At 53.3% G+C, this 26,690-nt stretch overlaps 1 protein-coding gene across 1 annotated transcript in view; it reads right to left on the bottom strand.

The window, feature by feature from the left end:
* Nucleotides 1–2,219: 2,219 nt before the first annotated feature.
* The window catches only part of TMCC1 (transmembrane and coiled-coil domain family 1), an 83,383-nt gene continuing 58,912 nt past the window's right edge, over nt 2,220–26,690 (bottom strand). Inside the window, exons 6-9 of the mRNA XM_075573659.1 lie at nt 7,189–7,449; nt 5,866–6,563; nt 2,879–2,941; nt 2,220–2,370 (exon numbers count right to left, since the gene is read on the bottom strand). Coding sequence (XP_075429774.1) covers nt 2,220–2,370; nt 2,879–2,941; nt 5,866–6,563; nt 7,189–7,449 — 1,173 coding nt within the window. The remainder of the gene's footprint in view (nt 2,371–2,878; nt 2,942–5,865; nt 6,564–7,188; nt 7,450–26,690) is intronic.

Here is a 26,690-nt window from a genome sequence, read left to right as displayed (position 1 = left end):
TTTATGGTTACATGTAACACACTAACTGGTAACTGCTTCATGTCAGCCTCGCCTCTCCCTGCGTCACCTGGATCTCTCGCCCCCACCTTCACCTGGATATCTCGCCCCTCCCTGCGTCACCTGGATATCTCGCCCCTCCCTGCGTCACCTGGATCTCTCGCCCTCACCCTCACCTGGATCTCTCGCCCCACCTGCGTCACCTGGATATCTCGCCCCTCCCTGCGTCACCTGCATCTCTCGCCCCCACCTGCGTCACCTGGATATCTCGCCCCTCCCTGCGTTACCTGGATCTCTCGCCCCCACCCTCACCTGGATCTCTCGCCCCCCCCACCTGCGTCACCTTGATATCTCGCCCCTCCCTGCGTCACCTGGATCTCTCGCCCCCACCCTCACCTGGATCTATCGCCCCCACCCTCACCTGGATCTCTCGCCCCCACCCTCACCTGGATCTCTCGCCCCTACCCTCACCTGGATCTCTCGCCCCCACCCTCACCTGGATCTCTCGCCCCCACCCTCACCTGGATCTCTCGCCCCCACCCTCACCTGGATCTCTCGCCCCCACCCTCACCTGGATCTCTCGCCCCCACCCTCACCTGGATCTCTCGCCCCCACCCTCACCTGGATCTCTCGCCCCCACCCTCACCTGGATCTCTCGCCCCCACCCTCACCTGGATCTCTCGCCCCCACCCTCACCTGGATCTCTCGCCCCCACCCTCACCTGGATCTCTCGCCCCCACCCTCACCTGGATCTCTCGCCCCCACCCTCACCTGGATCTCTCGCCCACACCCTCACCTGGATCTCTCGCCCACACCCTCACCTGGATCTCTCACCCCCCCTGCATCACCTGGATATCTCGCCCCTCCCTGCATCACCAGGATGTCTCGTCCCTCCCTGCGTCACCTAGATCTCCCGCCCCGCCCCTCACCTGGATCTCTCGCCCCCTCACCCGGATCTCTCGCCCCCACCCTGCATCACCTGGATCTCTCTCCCCCACCCTGCATCACCTGGATCTCTCACCCCCACCCTGCATCACCTGGATCTCTCTCCCCCACCCTGCATCACCTGGATCTCTCACCCCCACCCTGCATCACCTGGATCTCTCACCCCCACCCTGCACCACCTGGATCTCTCTCCCCCACCCTGCATCACCTGGATCTCTCACCCCCACCCTGCACCACCTGGATGTCTCGTCCCTCCCTGCATCACCTGGATGTCTCGTCCCTTCCCTGCATCACCTGGATATCTCGCCCCGACCTTCACCTGGATCTCTCATTCCCCCTACCTAACCCCCCCCCCCCCCCGTTCCCACATCCTCATCTGGATATCTTTCATACCCCTCTCTCCCCAGTCCCCGGTCCTCACGCATTCCCCCTACCTACCCCACCCCAAACCTGGATATCTCTCATTACCTTTCTCCCCCCCACATCCTCACCTAGATCTCTCTCATTCCCCCTTCCTCCCCCCCTCCCTCTTATCCTCACCAGGATATATCTTCTCCCCCCCCCCCACATCCCCTCTTGGATCTTTCTCCTTCCCCCTTCCCCCACATCCTCACCTGGCTATCTCTCATCCCCTCCCCGCATCCTCACTTGGATATCTTGCATTTCCCCTACCTACCCCGCCCCCCACCTAGATCCCTCATTACTTTTCTCCCCTGACATCCTCATAGAGAGAAGTGCATGCACACTGCAGAGTGGTGCTGGAGGGGGTACTGATCTGCCGGTGCGCTGGGTCCAAGGAGGTCCAAACATCCCAGGGAGATACAGTGTAGAATGATAGAAGCAGGCACACGGTCTTATGCAAAGAGTATTTAACGTGCCACCAAAAGGTCCAACCTTTCGGCAGAGAACTGCCTCTATCTGCCCTCTCCTTGATAGAGGCAGTTCTCTGCCGAAATGTTGGACCTTTTGGTGGCACATTAAATATTCTTTGCATAAGACCGTGTGCCTGCTTCTATCATTCTACACTGCTCCCCCGACATCCTCACCTGAATCTCTCATTTCCCCCTCCCCCCCACATCCTCACCTGGCTGTCTCATTTCTCCCCTCCATGCATCCTCACCTGGATCTCTCTCATTCCCCCTTCTTTTCCCCCTCCCCGCATCCTCACCTGCCTGTCTCATTTCCCCCCTTCCATGCATCGTCACCTGGATATCTCGCATTCCCCCCCCCCTCCCTGCATCCTCACCTGGATCTCTCATTCTCTCCCCCCCCCCCGGTCACCGAGTTCTCACCTGGATGTCCCGCGCTCTCTCGTACGACTGATACGCGATCTTTTCCTCCATGCTGGACAGCTCCTGCTTCAGGTTGAGGATCTCGTTCTGGTGGAGCTCAGTCAGGTCGTTGAGCTGTTCTTCCAGCCGCTCGCACCTGGAGTGGGGAGGGGGCGAGAACAGAGTTATGGAGGCGTGTGCAGGAAGGCGAGAAAGAGATGGAGGAGGGGGGGGAGGGGTCACAGGGCGAGAGGCCATGGCGGGAAGTTACACTGAATACTGGACATTGAAACAAGTTTACTGGTTACTCATTAACTCATACCCAATCCCCGCCCTGCATACCCCTACCCAGGTCTCCCAGACAATACTGAGTTCAACCATCATGTTCTGCAGACACGGACTGTCCGAGCAGCCAGGGGCAAATTACATCACCATTCCGGTGAGGACAATTTAAGGGTTAACATCTAACCGTGGGGGCATAAGAGAAGGTGGAAAGTAGAATTATGCATCAGTCCGATAACAGCTTTAATAACAAGAGCAGCACGGGCTCTCCGACCTCTGACCCTGTAACGCCCTCTCTGCAGCTTCCTGTGCAAGGAGTGGGAAGGAATTAAGAGGTTGGAGGATGCGAATAAGTCAAAGTAAAGAAATAATGATCTTCCCACCCGGCCTGAGGAAGGGACAGCGACCCTGCAGAGCTTCTCCAAGTATCCGAGCCAGAATCCTCTCTGCAAAACCGAGACCAACGTTCAATAAGAGGCCGTGTTCTGGGGCCTTATGGTGTGAAACGTTATTAATTGCCTAGTAATTGGTGCTGTGTGATCAGGCATACAAGGTCTCCCCCAATTACTGCATCAACAAAAGGCTTAAATTCTCCCATCTCACCAGCAGAGGGAGCCCCCGCTCCTCACACCCCGTGTCAGGCACTATCATTTCTAAACAGTTAACGCAGGCGCACACGCAGTCATGTAAACGCAGGCGCACACGCAGTCATGTAAACGCAGGCGCACACGCAGTCATGTAAACGCAGGCGCACACGCAGTCATGTAAACACAGGCGCACACGCAGTCATGTAACCGCAGGCGCACACGCAGTCATGTAAACGCAGGCGCACACGCAGTCATGTAAACACAGGCGCACACGCAGTCATGTAACCGCAGGCGCACACGCAGTCATGTAACCGCAGGCGCACACGCAGTCATGTAAACAGACACACGTACAAAAAACACAGCCACATTAATGATATTACGTGACTGCTCAGAGCAGCACACTGCACCCAGCAAAGCGGGCGCAGAACTGTGAGCACAGCGTGATATACAGCAGGCCAAAAGGTTAATAGATAACAACACATACAGGAAGACTCGTCCCTAACACCTCTGAGCACGTACACACACATTTAATTAGATTGTAAGCTCTTCGGAGTGGGGACTCCTTTTCCTAAATGTTACTTTTAGGTCTTAAGCGCTTCTTCCCTTTGTGTTATTTATATCTTATTATTTATATGATTGTAACTATTACTGCTGTGAAGCGCTATGTACATTAATGGCGCTATACAAATAAACACTGGAAGATTCAAGGCACACCGGATTTGAAATATGAAATTTATTAAACTAGACACAGCGTTTCGACCTCCTATCAGGTCTTTTTCAAGTGACAGGCATGATGCCTGTCTAGTTTAATACATTTCATATCCGCAGTGCCTTGGATCTTCCAGTGTTTGGTATTTATCTAGGATTTTCTTTACAGATTTCCCCGACCCAGCTGCACTGGTATAATCGCAAGTATTTTGTATATTATACATAGGTGTGCAGTACTGCTATTTTTTGTTGCTATACAAATAAAGACATATATACATACACACGTAAGTACACCCACACACACACACACGTAAGTACACCCACACCCACACACGTAAGTACACCCACACACGTAAGTACACACACACACACACACACGTAAGTACACACACACACACACACACACCCTGAGACGCACACACACGTAAGTACACCCTGAGACGCACACACGTAAGTACACCCTGAGACGCACACACGTACTGAGACGCACACACACGTACTGAGACGCGCACACACACGTACTGAGACGCGCACACACACGTACTGAGACGCACACACACACGTACTGAGACGCACACACACGTACTGAGACGCACACACACGTACTGAGACGCACACACACGTACTGAGACGCACACACACGTACTGAGACACACACACACACGTACTGAGACGCACACACGTACTCGTCCCAACTGATGGACCATTGAGTGGGTTACCAGTAATTATAGGCTAAAGCAGTAAAATTCAGGGCATTATTGAAAACCCTGCTCTCTGATTGGTTAAAATTCCGGGCTTTATCCACAGTAATGCCCTGAATTTCAGCAGTTTGCAAAATGCAGTTTTCAATCTGTTTATTTCCAGCCAATCAGCTTTCAGAACAGCTGAGACAGGGCAGGGGATTGGTTTGAATTAAGTGAAAGCTCTGAGACATGGCAGGGGATTGGTCAAAAAGTATCAGCCACGGTTTCACTCCTCCCCCTCCCGAGCTGACTGAGATTTTCTGAGCAGATTCAGTTGAATTGGGGGGGGAAGGGGGAGACTGCAAATAAGTGTGTTGTGTATAGAGGTGCAGTGTTGTGTGTGTGTGTGTGTGTGTGTGTGTGTGAGGGGAATGGGTGTAGAGGTGCTGTGTTGTGCTGTGTTGTGTTGTGTGTAGAGCTGGGGGGGAGAGTGCAAAGTTTAGTAAGTGGCTGCATTTTTTATTGTGGCTGCAGTGTGTGTGTGTCGTGCTGTTGTATGTGTAGCAGCTGTTTGTGTGAGTGTAGAGCTGATGTGTGTGTGTGTGTGTGTATATAGAGCTACTGTGTGTGTGTGTGTGTGTGTGTGTGTCAGTAGCAGTGTTTATGGGTGTAGCATGTGTGTGTAGCAGCAGAGGTTGTGTGTGTGTGTAGAGCTGCTGCTGTGTGTGTAGAGGTGCTGTGTAGTGACTGTAGAGGAGGTGCTGTGTTGTGTGTCTAGAGCTCCAGTGTGTGTGTATGTGTGTAGAGGCACTGTGTTGTGTATGGTGTGCTGTTTTGTGTGTGTGTGTGTGTGTGTGTGTGTGTGTAGCAGCAGTTTGTGTGTGAGCTGCTGTGTGTGTGTGTGTGTGTGTGTGTACACAGAGGAGGCGGCAGTGTGTGGATATAGATATCTGCAGTGTAAGAGTATATAGAGGTGGTTTCATGTATTTACTATTTTATTTTAATAAAAAAAATCTATTTAACTATACAAAAGTGTCTATTATTTATGAAATAAGCCTACATGTAGCCTATAATAGTAATAATCCCTGAAGAACAGGGCATTACTGGCCAATAATGCCCTGGCTGGGTTAAAGTCCCTCGGCTTCGCCTCGGGCCTTCAACTCTTCCAGCCAGGGCATTATTGGCCAGTAATGTCCTGTTCTTCAGGGATTATTACTTAATCATAAGCAGTCATTGCATATGCCGTGACCTGCCCATATGTTTGCTATGTGGATCCCCTTGTGATGGACTGATCCGAGCACGCTCCCGGAGATGCCTCCACCTCTACTTGCTCGTTCATGACACCCAGTTCCAGCCCTTCCCTCTCCCCCATAGCGTCGCTCCCCGACAAACCTGTATCTCTCCTCTTGCAGGGCCTGCAGGATAAAGGAGTAGTCTCTCTGGTATTGACCTCTCAGTCCCTCCAAGGACTCTTCCAGCCGCGCTTGGGCATCCCGCGTCTCATGGATCTCTTGTAACACCATGTCGAGTCCCGTCAGTCCGTGCAGGTCCATGGTGTTTGTCCGAGAGCTACCTCCTCCTCCCCCACCCCCGCCGGGCCCCCCGCTGATGCTGTTGCCCCCTATCGACCCAGACGTTGCGCTGGAGCAGTCCTCCTCGCTCTCGTATTTGGAACTGGCGTGGAACATGTTCAAGGACCCCAGCCCCCTCCCGGGCCCCACGTCCTCCCCCTGCATGGTAGACAGGGCCGCAGGGTCATCCAGGGATGAGATGTTGTCAGCGCTTCCGAAACGGTTGCGCAGTATGGTCGCGATCTCACGGGGCTTGGACACCACAGCGCCCGCCGCGGAGTGAGTGGCCTGGGAGAAGGTGGACAGCCCTCCCCGGACACTGTCCACCACCCCCTCACTGAAGCCGGTCACTTTGGCCCCCACGCCCTTCAGCCCCTGATGCATGTCCCGGAAGACGTCCTTGGGCTGCCTGACAATCCCGTTCTGCTCAGCCTCGCGCAGCTTGCGGTGATAATGCTCCAACTTCCTCTGCAGGTGCAGGATGGTCTGAGAGGACTTCTGGTTCTTCTTCTCAAACACCTGGGGGGAGGCGGAGAGGGAAAGAGAGAGAAAGAGAGGGAAAGAGAGAGAGAAAGAGGGAAAGAGAGAGAGAAAGAGAGGGAGAGGGAGAGAGGGAAAGAGAGAGAGAGGGGGAAAAAGAGAGAGAGAAAGAGGGAAAGAGAGAGAGAGGGAAAGAGAGAGAGGGAAAGAGATAGAGAAAGAGGGAAAGAGAGAGAGAGAGAGAGAAAAAAAGTGGGAAAGAGAGAGAGAAAGAGGGAAAGAGAGAGAGAAAGAGGGAAAGAGATAGGGAAAGAAGGAAGAGAGAGAAAGAGGGAAAGCGAGAGAAAGAGGGAAAGAAAGAGGGAGAGAAAAAGAGGGAGAGAGTCAGGCGTGGTAGGTGTGGACATCCCATTTGGGTGTTAAATGGGGCCACTTCCCCCAAATTAGGAATCAAGCGCTCAGCATTGCCAATACTGGAAAGTATCAGAGAGGCTGCAACGTATAGAGATTCCTCCTGGCTTCTGCTTCTTCAGAAGGACACATCTCCCTTCTTCATGTGAGGATTTACAGCAGACACCAGAAGGATCGGTAGTAGAATATATCGGTAAGGAATCTCCCCCGTGCTGCAGCCTCTCTCGCAGTTGACCCCCCTCACACCTCTCACCTGCTTGATACGGGCGCCCTGCTGACGGTCAGCGTTGTTGGCCAGCTTGAGATACTCGGCCACATTGTCGTCTCTCGCCGTCTGCTCGATCTTGATCTGTTCCGTCAGTTTGAGGATCTTCTGCTGCAGCTGCAGGATGGCCGCCTTGGTACGCTGAGGGTCCGGGGTCCCGTCAGGCGAATCGGACCCCAGCATGCTGTCCGCCCCCGAGGACACCATGCTGAATGCCTGAGAGAGGCCCCCCCCCTCCAGCCGCTCGATCTGTGTGAGAGAGAGAGGGCAGCTGTGATACAGGACACACGCCAGGGCCCAGGTACGCTCATATGACAGCCAGCGAAGCCACAGGGTCACGCCAAGCAGCAATGCATCCTGGGAGAATGTTTCCTTATGTTACATAGCTGGGACTGGTGGGTCCTCGGGCGCTGAACTGTGCCGTCCCCTGGGGACCCAGGATTGGGACCTGTATACTCACTGATGTTGGAAGGCCCTTCCGGGCATACAATGTGGCCACCAAATTTGCGGGCTCCACTGGCCAATAGGAAGCTGCAGGGTCATTGGATGCAGCTTCCTACTGGACAATGCCGGCTGCCATATTGAATTCTACATGGGAAGCACCGACACCGAAAACTTTAATTATAAATTGGGAAGCGTGGGGTCCCCAGAGCTGAAAATAGCGCGTTTTGGTTTCGGGGGTACACCCAGGTCCAAGAAAAAAAAATCCATTTACAAATGCGTTGCTGCCCCAACACCCCAAACCCCCGCACACACCGGAGGAGCAGATGGAGATCTCATATCTCAGGGAGACAGACAGACAGAGAGACAGAGAGACAGAGAGACAGAGAGACAGAGAGACAGAGAGACAGAGAGACAGAGAGACAGAGAGACAGAGAGACAGAGAGACAGAGAGACAGAGAGACAGAGAGACAGAGAGACAGAGAGACAGACAGACAGACAGACAGAGAGACAGAGAGACAGAGAGACAGAGAGACAGAGAGAGAGACAGACAGACAGAGAGACAGAGAGAGAGACAGAGAGACAGATAGACAGAGAGACAGAGAGACAGAGAGTATATATATATATGTGTATATATATATACAGTATATATATATAAAATACATCTCAGTGATGTGTAGTATATCTCACAGCTTAGCACTGAATACAGTGTGTATATAAACTCGTATCGCACACCTCAGTGCAGTGTGTATTACACAGAGCCATGGTGATAAATCTGGATCTCGCAACCCTCGGGGCGATTGCAAATTAGTCCCAAAACCCTCACAGGTGACATCACTAAAACACTAAGGGACTCCCCTCCTGTCCCACCTGGAGTGTACGGGAGTTTCCACGCTCACTCTGGCAGGTCACTAACCCCTCGCTGGCTGCTCCGGCAGTGCCAGGCTTAAGCCCGTATCTCACAGAGGGCTGCACTATATGAAGGGGGTTTTAATCAGCCCTCCCCCTCCCCGCCCCCCTGTAATCCTCAAATCCCTGGCGTGGTCAGTGGTCAGGAGGCTGCAGGCCGGATTAGAGGTGCCAGGGGCCTTTCTTCTATTCTAACAATGAACCTTTCTTAGCGGTCAGCAGAAGCCTGTGTGACACCCTCCTCCCCGCCACCGGACATGTAACCCTTCCCCTGCCAGTCCCACTGCTGCCAATGCTATGGGGAAGGTATTACAGAAACATGTTCCATTGCTTAGCAATCCTCGTCCCACGGAGCACACAGTATCACTACATCCAAGTTAGAGTGTCAGCTCTGCGGGGCACTGAGTGCTTTTCCCATTTCTATACAAGATCATTTAGCAGGATGCCACACACATTTTGTGTTGACGTGTTCCTGTGAATGTGTCAGTGTCACTGTGCACGTTTAGTGACGATTACAATCTATGTATAGAGCGCAGAACACACACTCCCTCACAATAACACCGTTCTGATAATGTGCCAGGCTCTGTACATAGAACTTTCAGAGCACACTGCCTGCCTCAAACAAGCTTAGGGTACACTAGCAGAGAGGCAGCAGACTTGCAAAGATATACCAACCCCCTTCTCGCTATATATACACACATCCCCTTACCCAGGAGTAACAGTCCTCAAGGGCCAACAGTCCTCAAGGGCCACGAACAGGTCAGGTTTTCAGGATATCCCTGCTTCAGCATAGGTGGCTCAATCAGTGGCTCAGTCTTCGACTGGCCAACTCCAAGGGCCATCTTGGACTCAAGGGCCACCAACAGATTAGGGTTTACCAATATCCCTGCTTCAGCACAGGTGGCTCAATCAGTGGCTCAGATTGAGCCACCTGTGCTGAAGCAGGGATATCCTGAACGCCTGACCTGTTGGTGGCCCTTGAGGACTGGAGTTGGCCACTCCGGCCTCACACTGCACACGATGTGTCCCTGCCATCAGGCTGCACACATGGAAGCAGGAAGGTGATACACGGCAACACTGTGTGCCGGCGGATGACTCTGTACACCAGGTGTGGGTAACGCCACTTCTCCCTGTGGGAACAAACTAAAACGTATCCTAGCGAGGTGTCGGACACACGAAGACCGCTCGCCGACGCAGGTCTAACGTGTCATTATTAATGGGTGGATAGGCCTCTAGAAAGAAACAAGCAGCTCTGTATAATGGTACAAAGTATCTCCAAGCACTTTTCGCCAATGAACGGAAAGTGGTCTTGACGAACACTGCCAGGTCTGCCATGTGGTGCCCACCCGGCCCAGCGGCGCCCACCCGGCCCAGCGGCGCCCACCCGGCCCAGCGGCGCGCCCACCCGGCCCAGCGGCGCCCCACCCGGCCCAGCGGCGCCCCACCCGGCCCTGCGGCGCCCCACCCGGCCCTTCGGCGCCCCACCCGGCCCAGCGGCGCCCACCCGGCCCAGCGGCGCCCACCCGGCCCAGCGGCGCCCACCCGGCCCAGCGGCGCCCCACCCGGCCCAGCGGCGCCCACCCGGCCCAGCGGCGCCCACCCGGCCCAGCGGCGCGCCCACCCGGCCCAGCGGCGCGCCCACCCGGCCCTGCGGCGCCCCACCCGGCCCTGCGGCGCCCCACCCGGCCCTGCGGCGCCCACCCGGCCCAGCGGCGCCCCACCCGGCCCAGCGGCGCCCACCCGGCCCAGCGGCGCCCACCCGGCCCAGCGGCGCCCCACCCGGCTTTTACCAACACACGGCAGAGAGATTAGCAGCGGGGAGTATGGAAGGGAAACAAGGTCTCTGGATTTCTGTTCTCCAAGTGAGACGATGACACTGAAGGCGTGATACTTTTTACTGCTTTGTATTACCGCATGTTCCCATTGAGGAGTGATAACCTGCTTGCACCTCAGCAGGACAGCAGGACAGCACAACGAGTGCTCGCTCACACTCACTGCGAGGGCTCGCTTCCCTGCCTCATTACTGCAAGCACTCGCACTCCGCTTCAACACTGACTGCGAGCACTTGCACCTTGCCACACACTCAATGCGAGGGCTCGCTTACCTGCCTAACACTCAAGGTGAGCACTCGCACCCTGCCTCACACTCACTGCAAGTGCTTGCGCCTCGTCTAACCGTGAGCGTCCGCTCCCAGTCTCCTCACATTCACCATGAGGGCTCCCTTCCTACCTCCTCACTCACCGTAGCGGTTGCTCCCTGCCCTCTTATACTCACCGTGAGTGCTTGCTCCCACACAGCACAGGGAGCACTCCCACACACAGCACAGTGAGCACTCCCACACAGGGATCGCTCTCTCACAGCATAGTGAGCACTCCCACACAGGGAGCGCTCTCTCCCTGCCTCACTCAGCACAGTGAGCACTCGCTCTGCCTCCTCACACACAGCACAGTGAGCGCTCACTCCCTGCCTCCTCACACTCAGCACAGTGAGCGCCCCTTCCCTGCCTCCTCACAGCAGTGAGCACTCCCTCACTGCCTCCTCACACTCACAGCACAGTGAGCGCTCTCTCTGCCTCCTCACACACCGCACAGCGAGCACTCCCTCCCTGCCGGCTCACACTCACAGCGAGCACTCCCTGCCTCCTCACACTCACAGCACAGTGAGCACTCCCTGCCTCTTTACAATCACAGCACAGTGAGCACTCCCTGCCTCCTTACACTCACAGCACAGTGAGCACTCCCTCCCTGCCTCCTCACACACACAGCACAGTGAGCACTCCCTCCCTGCCTCACACTGCACAGTGAGCGCTCACTCCCTGCCTCCTCACACACACAGCACAGTGAGCACTCCCTCCCTGCCTCACACTGCACAGTGAGTGCTCACTCCCTGCCTCCTCACACACAGCACAGTGAGTGCTCACTCCTTGCCTCCTCACCCTCACAGCACAGGGTTCCTCACCTGCCGGTTGTGCAGCCTCAGGACCTTCTCCCAGTGTGTGTGTCCCCACTCGCTGCTCCCACATGTCTGAGCGCTCAGCTGCTCCCGAGTCACAGCCGGTGTCTCACCACCTGAAACTGTCAATCAGGGGCCATCCCCTGGCCCCGCCCCTGGAGGCGGAGCTACCCATGGGAAGAGGTGACTTCATTTAACCCATTGTCTACCTATCCAGCAATAGTGTCACCTGGCACCCAGAGAAGGGGATTCGGACACCCCAAACACCGGGGGAGGGGGGATCCCACACAAAAGGGCAGGCACCATGTCAATTACAAACCTGTAACCCTTTCCCTGCCAGAGGGGTCAGGAACTCATGGCTCCCCCGACACGGACTTTTAACCCCTTGGCTGCCAGCGGCTCGTGCGACCCACTGCGTCGCGCCGCTGGCAGTGAAAGGGGGTTTAAATCTCGCCCATGAGCAGAAGTTTCTATCCAGGGATTGATCGGAAGATCCTGGTTCTGTTCCCGGGATATCTGCGTGTAACGTGGCCCGTTCTGCGGCTATAATCCGATCACGCGGTCTGTAGACGCGCGGGAGAAGGTGCCGTGTGGCGGCGGTTTACAACAAGCCGGGGGTCTGTATGGAAGCTATTGTCGCTGAAGCGGGTCACGGTTTAGCAGGCAGATGGGATCTTAGATAAAAGCGTTTGTTTTAGTCTCGTACAGGTGTGCGGGTGTTTGAACGCCGACGCTCCCCTCTTATACAAGGCTTCTGGGTTACGCTATAACCCAAGAGTGCCAAACTCCAGTCCTCAAGCCAACAGGTCAGGTTTTCAGAATATCCCTGCTTCAGCACAGGTGGCTCAATCAAAGGCTCAGAAGCTGGGATATCAGGGAAAGCTGACCGGTTGGGAGAGGGGGGGGCTTGAGGACTGGAGTTTTGCCCCCCTGCTCTATAACCCTAACCGAATATCTGCATAGCCTGCATCGGTTGCATCTAACAAAGCGCCCGCTGCAGCACAGGAATCCCCACGCCTGTCTCAGCACTCTGCGGTGCAGCGTGTCACCTGGTATTTGCCCATATAAAATGCCACGGCTGGATTTAATACCATATAAACGCTGAAACGTGTTAAAAATAGCAGATGATGTTTTGCGGGCGAGTGCTCACACCGCAGCTGTCGCCCTGCCGCCCTCTGCCGGACCCCGAGCACCAGGCTTTTATTTGACGTATTGCTCCGATGTTACTTACGGTGACATAGTATTTGGGAGGGTGTAGGGCTCGATGCGGCTGCGTGCACATTGTTACTGGCATTGCTGAACACGTTTGGCTAATAAAATCCCACCACAGACGCTTTGTGACTCAACTTTCATGGTACCAGGGATCAGAACCCACATCAACTATTTGAGGCAGGAATTCAATGTATCTGTGTTCATGCACTGCAGGGGTAGGTAACTCCAGTCATCAAGTGCCTCCAACAGGTCAGGTTTTCAGGATATCCCTGCTTCAGCACAGGTGGTACAGATTAAGACAGTCACTGATTAAGCCACCTGTGCTGAAGCAGGGATTTTCTGAAAACCTGACCTGCTGGCAGCCCTGGACTGGACTTGGCCAACCCCTGATATACTGCACTCACTGCTGCATACACAATCTTCCCAGCCGCCCCTGCCCGGGGTATCACACAGATCATCACATTCATTGGCTCAAACAGGGGAGACATTGTTCCGCACGCTATCAGCGGGTGCCATAACCGGGGTGTGGACAGGCAGGGGTTAAATGAAGCAACAAACCACAAGCATGGAACCTGATCAACCCCTAAAGTGTGTGCAGACAATAGCCAAGTAAATACAGTGTGACACCATCATGGGTGCAGTACTGGGATTAGGGATCAAGTGAAGACAAAAAATGGATCGCCGCAGCAGAGCCATCCAAAAGCAAATCACTTGAATTGACCCCCCCATGAGAGAGAATACAATGTAACATTAAATGGAAATCACTGAAACATAAGGCACAATAATTACTAAGGTGATGGGGTGGAACATATTCCCAGAGCAGGGATAGAGGATTGGGGAGATACAATGAATGCTTCGATGACCAATAAGTGGCTAGTATAGAACCACCCCCAATTAATACCAGCCTGCCAGGGACAGGTAACGCTATAATCGGGTAAGAAAGTCCGCATTGTGGAGGATCAGGCACAATGTGTCTCCACCTTAGTAAGTAGATTAATGTGTGCGATCCATCACACACATACTGTATATATGTAACAGCTGCTTACAGGCTATTGGCAAATTAATAAAGCCACAGTGTGCTTCAAATAACTCCGAATAGGATAGTGCAATGCTATTCTGTAACTCGGGTCTGCAGTACAGATACTATTAGGAGCCAATGGTTGAGTGATACATAGGGTACCCAACGTATATTATTTGATTATGCTCCAAGGATGTAAACCATAGATATAGTGAAAACCAGTACTGTTTATAATCATCTAAATCAGAGCATATATAGCACTACACCCCATTCCTAATGGGTTTAATAGGAGTAAGCACCTGTCAGAAAACGCCCAAATCGTATTAGATACGCAGATCTCATAATAAGTCTATTCACACACACACATACACAATAAGGTGCTGGGCACAGAGAATAGCACAATCACCGTACTGCAAGGGGAGGAAATCGCAGCGGCTCAGGGTAACCCTCAGTGAGCGCAGGCCTGAAACGGCAAAACACCACTCTAGAATGCGCGTTGCGTCGTACTAACCTGACTTAGGTCCCTTAACTGGCTAATTCCTGCAGTGCGTTGTAAAAAAAGATCCCACCTACATCACCTGGAAAAGCCGGTAGGTCAAGATCACACCGGCGGTCATCAGAGAAACCGCCCCGACGCGCGTTTCAGGGACGGAACTTCAGCTGCAGTAAAGGCCTCTGCCACATGAGGGTTATCCTGAGCCGCTACCATTTCCTGCCCTTGCAGTACTGTGATTTTGTACTATAATTATGTGCTATTCTCTATGCCCAGCAGCTTATTGTGTATGTATGTACGTGTGTGTATATGTGTTTGTAGATATGTATGTGTAGATATAGATATGTATTAATAGATATACATGTATGTATTAAAAAAAATATATATATATATATTAATACACACACACACACACACACACACACCCACACACACACCACACACACACACACACACACACACACACACACACACACACACACACGAGTTCTGCGTATCTAATATGATTTGGGCGTTTTCTAACAGGTGCTTACTCCTATTAAACCCATTAGGAATGGGGTGTAGTGCTATATATTCTCTGATTTAAATGATTATAAACAGTACTGGTTTTCACTATATCTATGGTTTACATCCTTGGAGCATAATCAAATAATATACGTTGGGTACCCTATGTATCACTCAACCATTGGCTCCTAATAGTATCTGTACTGCTGACCCGAGTTACAGAATAGCATTGCACTATCCTATTCGGAGTTATTTGAAGCACACTGTGGCTTTATTAATTTGCCAATAGCCTGTAAGCAGCTGTTACATATATACAGTATGTGTGTGATGGATCGCACACATTAATCTACTTACTAAGGTGGAGACGCATTGTGCCTGATCCTCCACAATGCGGACTTTCGCTTACCCGATTATAGCGTTACCTGTGCCTGCATGCTGGTATTAATTGGGGGTGGTTCTATACTAGCCACTTATTGGTCATCGAAGCATTCATTGTATCTCCCCAATCCTCTATCCCTGCTCTGGGAATATGTTCCACCCCATCACCTTATTAAATGGAAATCACTGAAACATAAGGCACAATAATTACTGTTAAATTGTATTCTTTCTCTCGTGGGGGGGGGGGGGGGGGGGGGAGGGGCATTCAAGTGATTTGCTTTTGGAGGGGTTAAATGTAGCCTCAGCTCAGAGTAGTGAGGGGTTAATTCTCTTGGGAGGGGAGGAGTGAAGGGAGGCGGCATGGCAGTGACAGGGTTAAGGGAAACTAGCATTCTGATGACTTCATTGTATTCTGGGACAGCTCATGTTTATGGCAGCTAAATACAGCAAAGAGAAACCCAGGTACACAGGTTACAGCCGGCTGCTATACACAAGGAAATGACTGTGCCCCCTCCCCATGACTGTGCCCCCTCCCCCTGCCGTGTCTGATCCCGCAGGCAAAATCAGATCCTGTGTACAACATCCCAGGAATAAGGACTCATACAACAACAACATATACCTCTCACCCCATCCTAATACACAGACATCAGGGACACGTACCTCTCACCTACTCCTAATATACAGTCATCAGGGACACATACCCCTCACCCCCTCCTAATACACAGCTATCAGTGACACATACCCCTCACACCCCCTCCTAATACACAGCTATCAGGGACACATACCCCTCACCCCCTCCTAATACACAGCTATCAGGGAAACATACCCCTCACACCCCCTCCTAATACACAGCTATCAGGGACACATACCCCTCACACCCCCTCCTAATACACAGCTATCAGGGACACATACCCCTCTCCCACCCCTCATACACAGCTATCAGGGACACATACCTCTCACCCCTTCCTAATACACAGCTATCAGGGACACATACCTCTCACCCCCTCCTAATACACAGCTGCCAGGGACACATACCTCTCACCCCCTCCTAATACACAGCTGCAGGGACACGTACCTCTCATCCCGTCTCAAAACAGATATTAGATATGCCTCATCCAACTCCTCCTGTGAGTAAATAGGAAATATCTTATGCTCACACTCCCCACACAAACAGATGACATGCACATAGGGCATGATCTACCAAATGGTGCGTAGCCATTTAAGGCCCGTTAGGGCTGAGCGCCACCTGGTAAACCTGGACCATAGCCTTGTACCCTTGTAATACCATTGGTTAGAGGGGAGGGGCTCAAATGCTAGCTCATCAATGGGCAGGAGAACCCAATGCTATACTGCAATACTGAACACCGGCTCCGCAATGTAACACACCCTGTGTGAGGAGTGTGTCGTGTCCTGAGGTCACACTCATCCGCTGCACAAACCCCCACCCTGCCTCCCGTGCAGTCTGTGCTCGGGCGGCCCGTCACCACCAGGGAACGGCTTTATTTAGCAAGTCCCTGTGAAACTTTAACTGTGCATGCAATGTCTTGTATATAATGTATACCTTGTTCATTTATGTAACTGTATTTGTAACCATGTATTATTTTGTTTTACTCTGTGCCCAGGACATACTTGAAAACGAGCGGTAACTCTCAATGTATTACTTCCTGGTAAAATATTTTATAAATAAATAAATAATAAATAAACGTCTGACCAAAGTCTCACCAAACTGAGAACAGCGCAACTATTAAAACACCAACACCACGCCATGTTTGTCAGGCCAACAGCAGCCACCCCTCAAAGCTATGACACCAGCCAGATGCAGGGAGAAGACAACGGCCCCTCGGTGAGGCCGTCCTGCACATGCCCGGAGCACACCGCTGGCTGACGCGAGGGTGAGTGTACCGAGCGCGGGCCCAGCTCCTCACTCCCAAACTGGATCGGCAAGTTCCCTGCAGCCTGATTCACTAAACACACATCTCCGCTTACCCAGGAGGTGAGAGGAGGATAATGTCTCCAGCAACGGGGCACACAACACAAGAGGGTCCCCCACTAGATGCTCTGCGCATCCACTCAGCTAATGCTCTGCGTGTCACCGCATTACTGGGGCAGTCCCAGTTAGGAACCGAAATAAATAATAAAAGGGCAATCCATGCAGCTTAATTAAAGAAATTAAAAAAAGAAAGACATTAAAAAATAAATTGCTATGCAGGCTTTGATTACCTTTATTGAAAACTAATTACCGAAGCTGACCGATCGATTGGTTCCCCCGTGATCGATCAGCACAGATCCTGCTTCCAGGGTTCACTAAATGGCTGCCTTTCAGTTTCAAATCAATTCTTCAGCAGAACAAGTGCAAATCAACCACCAATGGTGAAATCAGTAAAATCAAGTGATTTTTTTTGTAAGGGATTAAAAAGAACAAAAATGATAATAAAGAGCAATCAAAACTGATTGATACGAACAAAACCTTGTGCAAGATGCAGCTCCGTTTCCAACAACCACAGGGTGAGCAGCAAACACCAAGTGCAAACTGTAGCTCAAGGTACATGTGAAAATAACAGTAAAGGGAAAAAACACAGTGCAATAATGCTATTAAAATCTGATAAAAGTGCTGATAAAGGCTGTAGATGTCCAGCCACAAACATCTTAACCACCATGTGATGTCTCCAGGTGGATCTCGGAGGTGTGCTGCGGTGTGCTAGGGCTCTGTGGTCTATAGGAGGAGAGAACAAGGCCGGACATACAAACATACACACAGAGCAGTGTAAGGCCAAACTCGCGTGCTGCCAGGCAAACAAAAGCAATGTGATCACTCTGGGCCCAGGGATATGTCACTCTGAGGCTTCCCTCCTCAGGGCTGATCTCCCCCAGCTCCCGGTCTGCATGCGCACTTACCACGGACCTCCGACACCGCAGCACACCTCCGAGATCCACTCCGAGACCCCACTCTGTGATAAAACACTTGTTTTTATCTCACATCGTGCGAGCTGGACATTTACAGTCTTTATCAGCACTTTCAGATATTTCTAGCATTATTGCACTGCATTTCTGCCTTTATTTTCATTTTCACATGTACCTTGAGCTAAAGTTTGCACTTCGTGTTTGCTGCTACCTGGTCAGTTGTAACTCAGCAGCTACAATGTATCCTGATATTACCAAGGTAACATTATCTATTGTTACAGTTTGCAGCTCAAATTGCTGGGAATATTGGGCAACAAATGATCAAAAAACAGGAAAGTGTTGCAAAGATCTTGCACTGCTGGGGAGGTGGGCTAAAACCTGCTATAGAAATCAAAGGACGCTCAATTTATTAAACTCATAAAAAACAGCATTGAGTTTAATAAAAAAAAAAAAAAAGGTAGAAAGAATGATCCAATACTACAGAAATTATTTATTTAAAAAACAAACCATATAGAATATTGCTTGAATTGCTCCATTAGGAGCGCTCAGCTATGTAACGCCTGCACCATCATTTGAAACCATGCGGCGACGACGACGGTGAGCAGGACGAGCGCAGTCTCACTATACGATGTTCCCTAAAGGTCGTTGCTGCATTCCCGATAAGTGCGCGCTCCTCCGTGGTTACGTTACCCCGCGTTAACCCTCGTGTTGCTGCAGAAACCCCGCCCTGGTGTAATGCTCTGCAGATGCAGGGATACGGACAGAGTATCGCGTGTCCGTGTAACCAGGCGAATACGGACACTAAGGTGGCCGGGAAACACACGGTGTGCACTGTATAGACTTTCTGTTCTTATTTACAGCACGCAAACACAACTGCATCCGCCCGAGAAGGGCGCAGCGCAGGGGCGGGAAACTCCAGTCCTCAAGGGCCACCCAACAGGTCAGGTTTTCAGGATATCCCTGCTTCAAGACAGGTATCTATGTGGCTCAATCAATCCATGCTTCTGTACATATGGCTCAATCAGTCCTGCTTCAGCACAGGTAGCTCAATCTGAGCCTTTGATTGAGCCACCTGTGCCGAAGCTGGGATATCCTGAAAACCTGCCCTGTTGGTGGGGCAGGAGGACTGGAGTTGAGAATCGCTGATGTAACGATGTGCGTTGGTTTATTTCTCCTTGGAACGCGTATTACATACAAGTCTCGGCCATTATTACCTGCCGAGAACGAGCCAATGCACAGGCGCCTGGCAGCGTTACAAAGAAAGGCTGGAATCCCTGCACATGGGACACGATTAAATACACTCTCACAAAACTAACACACAAAGAAAGCATTCTGTGCGTTTAACCCCCGCAGAGCCAGTTCCCGGCGGCGGTGTGTAGATACAGTATATTGCTCTGTAATAGGCTGCTTGTGCTTTTTTTCCACGGAAGGGTTTAAAAGGTGATGGTGATTAACCCCGATATTTGTTATTTTTAAACAAAGTATCTGATTGCACCATTGTCCTCTTCCGACAGCTGGTAATGACTCGGTACCGGGGACAAGGACAGGAGTTCTAGAGCAGTGTTTTTTCAACCAGTGTTCCTAGGAACCCTTCGGTTCTCCGGGTATCCCTAAAGGGGTCCCTGTCATTTTCAGGTCATTTTAAAATTATACCAAATCCAGAAGAATTTACAATGCATCTGATCTCAGACGCGCTATTAGAGAGGGTTGGGGTTCCTTACAATGCATCTGATCTCAGACGCGCTATTAGAGAGGGTTGGGGTTCCTTACAATGTATCTGAGCTCAGACGCACTATTAGAGAGGGTTGGGGTTCCTTACAATGCATCTGATCTCAGACGCGCTATTAGAGGGGGTTGGGGTTCCTTACAATGCATCTGATCTCAGACGCGCTATTAGAGAGGGTTGGGGTTCCTAAGAATTCCACTTAGGGTTCCTTAACAAAAGTATTGTTGGAAACCACTGGTCTACAGCACCCAAAACAGGGCGAGAGTGCAGGGGGAGTCTGTGCCCAGGACATACCTGAAAACGAGAGGTAACTCTCAATGTATTTCTTCCTGGTAAAATATTTTATAAATACATAAGCAGGGCGAGAGCTAAATCAGTCCTGCTCTGCCAAGACACGTTCCCCGGTGTATCGGAGAATCCGGGAGTTTCAGCTCCAGGCCTGGGAAGTTATTACCCCAACGTGTCCTGCTGACTGGCATGTGCAGGAATGTGAGCACGCGGCAGCGCAGAGTACTAATGAGTATGCCAAAGACTGTTTAAAGGAAAGGTAAGCAGAGCTACAAACCTGTCACATGAACCTAGGGAGGCGAGTTCATGTCAGGGAGATACTCCGGGCGAGATCTGCTTCATGTAACAGCTCTCCAGCGGTGAAGGAGTTAACACCGGTTCCCAGACAGTGCTGCGTAAATAAACGTGACTGTACAACGTGGTTTTATCTTCCAGTGTGCGATCTATATATATATATCAGAAACGAATAGACGATACCGTTCTGTGGCTAACGAAATGCTTTTATTTGTGCGAGCTTCCGAGATACACTGATCTCTTCTTCCGGCGATGTTACATTGAATAAAGCAAGCAACGTTTAACTTAAAAACAGTGTGTGTATGTATATGTATATTTCTACACCTACCATTTATATACACTGCCACTCCACACACACCTTGTGTAAAGCGCTGTATAAACTGTGGGCGCTGTATAACCTGTATAACCACACACACACCATTCAAGGACCTATTAACACCTCAAGTCATAAAATCGCATACTGCACCGGGGGAGGGATCGGCTTCACAGTCACAGATAACATTCCAAGAGACACTGTTTTAAAGTAAAAACACTTTTTTAGCTTCATTTCATTGTAACATCGCCGGAAGAAGAGATCAGTGTATCTCGAAAGCTCGCACAAATAAAAGCATTTCGTTAGCCACAGAACGGTATCGTTTTATCTTACTATCTTTATATCTTTATATACTATTATTTCTGAAAGCATTGTATGTTTCTCTGTCTGTACTGTGTTCCCTGTCCCTAGCGGCAATCTCATTGGTCCCTTGGCCCGCCCGCCCCCGCACACCTCTCATTCGCCTCACACACTCACCGCCCGCCCCCGCACACCTCTCATTGGCCTCACACACTCACCGCCCGCCCCCGCACACCTCTCATTGGCCTCACACACTCACCGCCCGCCCCCGCACACCTCTCATTGGCCTCACACACTCACACCACTGCTTCAGGCCCCCTTGGCCCGCCCCCGCACACCTCTCATTGGCCTCACACACTCACAGCACTGCTTCAGGCCCCCTTGCAGCTCACCTTCCCCCCTCCCGGTGGCCGTCACTCTCCCCCGTCACCCGGACCGCAGCTCACCTTCCCCCCTCCCGGTGGCCGTCACTACAGGTCCCGCACCTCCCCCCTCCCGGTGGCCGTCACTCCCGTCACACGGACAGGCCCTGCACCTTCCCTGCGTTTCCCGCCGGCTCGCGCTCACAGGTGCAGAGAGGGGGCGCGTGCGCAGCGCTCACAGGCCCTGCACCTTCCCCCCTCCCGGCGGCCGTCACTCCCGTCACAAGGACAGGCCCTGCACCTTCCCTGCGTTTCCCGCCGGCTCGCGCTCACAGGTGCAGAGAGGGGGCGCGTGCGCAGCGCTCACAGGCCCTGCACCTTCCCCCCTCCCGGCGGCCGTCGCTCCCGTCACAAGGACAGGCCCTGCACCTTCCCTGCGGCTCTGCAGAGAGGTTTGGGTGACTTACCTTTTCTATTCAGATGCCCAATACAGTTTTTCATGATTACAGAACCGAGTGCAGTCTGTCGTTACCGGACGAGAGAATGGTAATGTTGTTTTTCTATTATTTGAGACTAGCACCTGTCTATATGAACCAGTACATTGCGTGCAAGCTGTGATGTTTGTTTTTTTTCTATATATAATATATATATATATATATATTTCCTTCAGAACTCGCCCCGATCCCTGCGGTGTTGGACTCGCTGCTGCGCGAGGCAGATCGGAGGGTTTTATTCGCTGGGATTGTTGCGGTTGTGTGTTATTAGCTGGGATTGTTGCGGTTGTGTGTTATTCGCTGGGATTGTTGCGGTTGTGTGTTATTCGCTGGGATTGTTGCGGTTGTGTGTTATTAGCTGGGATTGTTGCGGTTGTGTGTTATTCGCTGGGATTGTTGCGGTTGTGTGTTATTCGCTGGGATTGTTGCGGTTGTGTGTTCTCTCTGCAGGTGTCAAGTTCAACAAAGACAACATTTTGTGAACTTTGAAACACCCGCTGCAAGCGACTGCCACCTTTATGCTCCAAACTACAGTACTAGGGAGCAGGACCCCCCTCTCGGGTGATGCATGCCCCCCCCCCCCTCACTGTGTGGGGCGGCCACCCCCCCCACCCTTAATGCGGAGCAATGTAACTGGTGCATAGCAGGGAAAGTCTGAAAGAAAAAGCATGCAACCGCATCTCCAAAGCACAGCTAACGGAGATGGGGGGAGGGGGGGGGGCAGACAAGGAGGAGACAGGGGGGCCGACAGGGCGGAGACGGGGGGGGGGGCGACAGGGCGGAGACGGGGGGGCAGACAAGGAGGAGACGGGGGGGCAGACAGGGCGGAGACGGGGGGGCAGACAGGGAGGAGACGGGGGGGCCGACAGGGAGGGGACGGGGGGGGCCGACAGGGAGGGGACGGGGGGGCCGACAGGGAGGGGACGGGGGGGCCGACAGGGAGGGGACGGGGGGGCCGACAGGGAGGGGACGGGGGGGCCGACAGGGAGGAGACGGGGGGGGCCGACAGGGAGGAGACGGGGGGGGGCGACAGGGAGGAGACGGGGGGGGGGGGGCGACAGGGAGGAGACGGGGGGGGGGGGGGGACAGGGAGGAGACGGGGGGGGGGGGGGGGACAGGGAGGAGACGGGGGGGCCGACAGGGAGGAGACGGGGGGCCGACAGGGAGGAGACGGGGGGGCCGACAGGGAGGAGACGGGGGGGCCGACAGGGAGGAGACGGGGGGGGCCGACAGGGAGGAGACGGGGGGGGGCCGACAGGGAGGAGACGGGGGGGGGCCGACAGGGAGGAGACGGGGGGGGCCGACAGGGAGGAGACGGAGGGGGGGCCGACAGGGAGGAGACGGGGGGGCCGACAGGGAGGAGACGGGGGGGCCGACAGGGAGGAGACGGGGGGGCCGACAGGGAGGAGACGGGGGGGCCGACAGGGAGACAGGGGGGCTAACAGGGAGACAGGGGGGCTAACAGGGAGACAGGGGGGCTAACAGGGAGACAGGGGGGCTAACAGGGAGACAGGGGGGCTAACAGGGAGACAGGGGGGCTAACAGGGAGACAGGGGGGCTAACAGGGAGACAGGGGGGCTAACAGGGAGCAGGGGGGCTAACAGGGAGCAGGGGGGCTAACAGGGAGCAGGGGGGCTAACAGGGAGCAGGGGGGCTAACAGGGAGCAGGGGGGCTAACAGGGAGCAGGGGGGCTAACAGTGCACAGCCGCCCTCTGCTTCCCTGGGAATGGCCCAAATCTGGGTAAGTATGGAAACGGCACATCTACATACATGTCTCACCGGTTAGCACCCGCAGGTGCTGCCCCTGTGCACGCTCTAATGATAGCTGCACAGTGAAGAAGCTGTAACTGTGCAAACAAAAATACCTGCCAAAGCAAGCAGGGCTGCGGGGGGGTGTATGTGCATATATATGCGTGTTTGCACGCATGTGTTTCTGTGTGTGTATGTTATGTATGTGCATGCGTGTGTAGGTCAGGTGCAGTGGATCCGAGGATACTCTACGCGTGCTCCGTTCTCACAGCCGCCACCGCAAGCTGCACACGCGTTCCGTGCACAGGGCGTGAGCGGCAAGCACAGGGTCACAACCAGGAACACACGCAACGTTCCAGGATACACATCGCCGGGCGACCCTCTCCCCCACGGGACACTGGGCGACACTGCCCCCCCCCCCACGGGACACTGGGCGACCCTCCCCCCCACAGGACACACGGGCGACCCTCTCCCCCACGGGACACTGGGCGACACTGCCCCCCCCCACGGGACAATGGGCGACACTGCCCCCCCCCACAGGACACACGGGCGACCCTCTCCCCCACAGGACACCTGGGCGACTCCCCCCCCCACAGGACACACGGGCAACCCTCTCCCCCACGGGACACCTGGGGACCCTCCCCCCCCCCCCCAACAGGACACCTGGGCAACCCCCCTCCCCCCACGGGACCCCTCAGCAACCCCCCACGGGACACCTGGGACGCACCCCCCCTCACGGGACAACTGCACGGGACAACTGGGTGACCCGCCCCCCCCCCCCCGGGCAACACGCCCCCCTCGGGACACTGTTTTGAAGCCAGAAGACTTTGATAAGTAAACGTTAATGAGTTTTTACCTTAAACTAAACACTGTGACTCCTCTTATTCACCTTCCCATGGGCTACATCTGCAAGAGGTCTCTCTCACAGCTCTGCTATTGTAACACGTGTGTATATTACTTCTATCATTTGGGGAAAGAGAGTGCCTGTGAGCAGGGGGGGGGGGGAGGGTGGAGAAGAGTGCCTGTGAGCAGGGGGGGAGGGAGAAGGGTGCCTGTGAGCAGGGGGTTGGGGGGAGGGAGAAGAGTGCATGTGAGCAGGGGGGTGGGGGGGAGGGAGAAGAGTGCATGTGAGCAGGGGGGTGGGGGGGAGGGAGAAGAGTGCCTGTGAGCAGGGAGAGAGTGAGGGGGGGGCGAGGAGAGAGTGAGGGGGGGGGGGGGAGAGGAGAGAGTGAGGGGGGGGGGAGAGGAGAGAGTGGGGGGGGGAGAGGAGAGAGTGAGGGGGGGGGGAGAGGAGAGAGTGGGGGGGGGAGAGGAGAGAGTGAGGGGGGGGGGAGAGGAGAGAGTGAGGGGGCGGGGGGAGAGGAGAGAGTGAGGGGGGGGGGAGAGGAGTGCCCGAGTGATTAATCACACCCAGTTTTACCTCAGGCAGGAGGAATTCAGCTCCCACTGTCTGGACAATACACAGGTCATAGTGGTGACAATGTAGCTATATACTGCGACCACTATACCCTTAACACTTCAGGGGTTGGGTTACCAGCTCACAATACATAGGTTGGAATATTCACACTTAACCTGTTCTCTGCCAGAGGCTCCTGAGAGATGCAGTTCTGACAGCAAAGGCTGTGTTTATAGTTCGGGCGCCGTAGCAAGTTCATGCAGTCCGTCGCGGGTGCCCATAGTGGGCGCGACGGCGACGGCTGATGTCACGCCGGCAGCTGGAAGTCAAAGGATTTTGACTTCAGCGATCGGCGCGTGACGTCAGCCGCACGTGAGCGGTTCAGCCAATAAGGGCGAGGCACTCACGGCCACGCCTCTGCCACGCCCCCCTCTCGTCTCATGCACTACAAGCAGGAATCTCTATTACAACAGCGACGGCTGACGTCACGCGGTATCATCGTCATAGCGCAGCCAAATCAGTGAGACACAGGATAAACATGGAATGGGCGCAGCGTGAAGGGAGAGTAACTCTGCGGCCACTTTATACAGGGCTATCAAAATATATTACTAAAAACATGTTGTGATGCATGAAGAAACTGCAGTGTGTGAGGATGACAGTGTTAGTGTTGTGTTAATGCACGCAGTGTGAGGATGATGCGGTGTTAGTGTTGTGTTAATTGTGTGTTAATACACACAGTGTGTGAGGATGATAGTGTTAGTGTTGTGTTAATAGACACAGTGTGTGAGGATGATGCGGTGTTAGTGTTGTGTTAATAGTGTGTGAGGATGATGTGGTGCTAGTGTTGTGTTAATGAGCGCAATGTGTGAGGATGATGCGGTGTTAGTGTTGTGTTAACGTGCGCAATGTGTGAGGATGATGCGGTGTTAGTGTTGTGTTAATAGTGTGTGAGGATGATGTGGTGCTAGTGTTGTGTTAATGTGCGCAATGTGTGAGGATGATGCGGTGTTAGTGTTGTGTTAATAGTGTGTGAGGATGATGTGGTGCTAGTGTTGTGTTAATGAGCGCAATGTGTGAGGATGATGCGGTGTTAGTGTTGTGTTAACGTGCGCAGTGTGCTATAGTATTGAGAGTTAGGGTGTATGTTGAGTTGTTTCATAGCAGTGTGTGATATAGTACTGATGATCGGGGTGTACGTTGTGTTAGTAGTTTGTAGTGTGTAGTGTGTGTCCCAGCAGGTCGCCCTCCTGCATGGGTTACGGGGTTGGACAGGATCGTGCGTTATGTGAATTTGCCAGAAAGTCAAAATAAAGGAACTTTCCCCACGTAATGCGTCTAAAATCCGCCCGGATACGGACACGCACAGCTCGCTCTCCCACCTCCCGTGTCACAGGTGTCCCAGCCACGTCTATATATTCCATGTCACTGTATAAACACCAGAGCCGCCACCGATCAGGCCAGTGTTGGGCCACATGTGGCATCTAAACAGGACAGCCGTAGTAACCCGACCCCTGCAGTGCCGCCACGGTTATGAAGCCAGGTACACTGTGTAAACAATAGGATTGTTTGTTTCCAAAGCTTGGAGGAAGAAAGTGACGCCTGTCCTATAAAGGTGAAGCCCCCCCCTCCCCCCCCCATGCAGGACATGGTGTCGGTGAGGTGCTTGTGCGACGCAGTGCGGAGTTCAGCGCCAGCGTGTAAACAAAACAAACACTTCTTAGTTAGGTGACCTGTCTGAGATTAATGAGCGTCCGTTTAC

Source organism: Ascaphus truei, chromosome 17 (assembly GCF_040206685.1).
Source record: "Ascaphus truei isolate aAscTru1 chromosome 17, aAscTru1.hap1, whole genome shotgun sequence".
Taxonomy (NCBI): domain Eukaryota; kingdom Metazoa; phylum Chordata; class Amphibia; order Anura; family Ascaphidae; genus Ascaphus; species Ascaphus truei.
The sequence above is the reverse complement of the archived record's forward strand: the minus strand, read 5'-3'. Positions and strand labels throughout refer to the sequence as shown.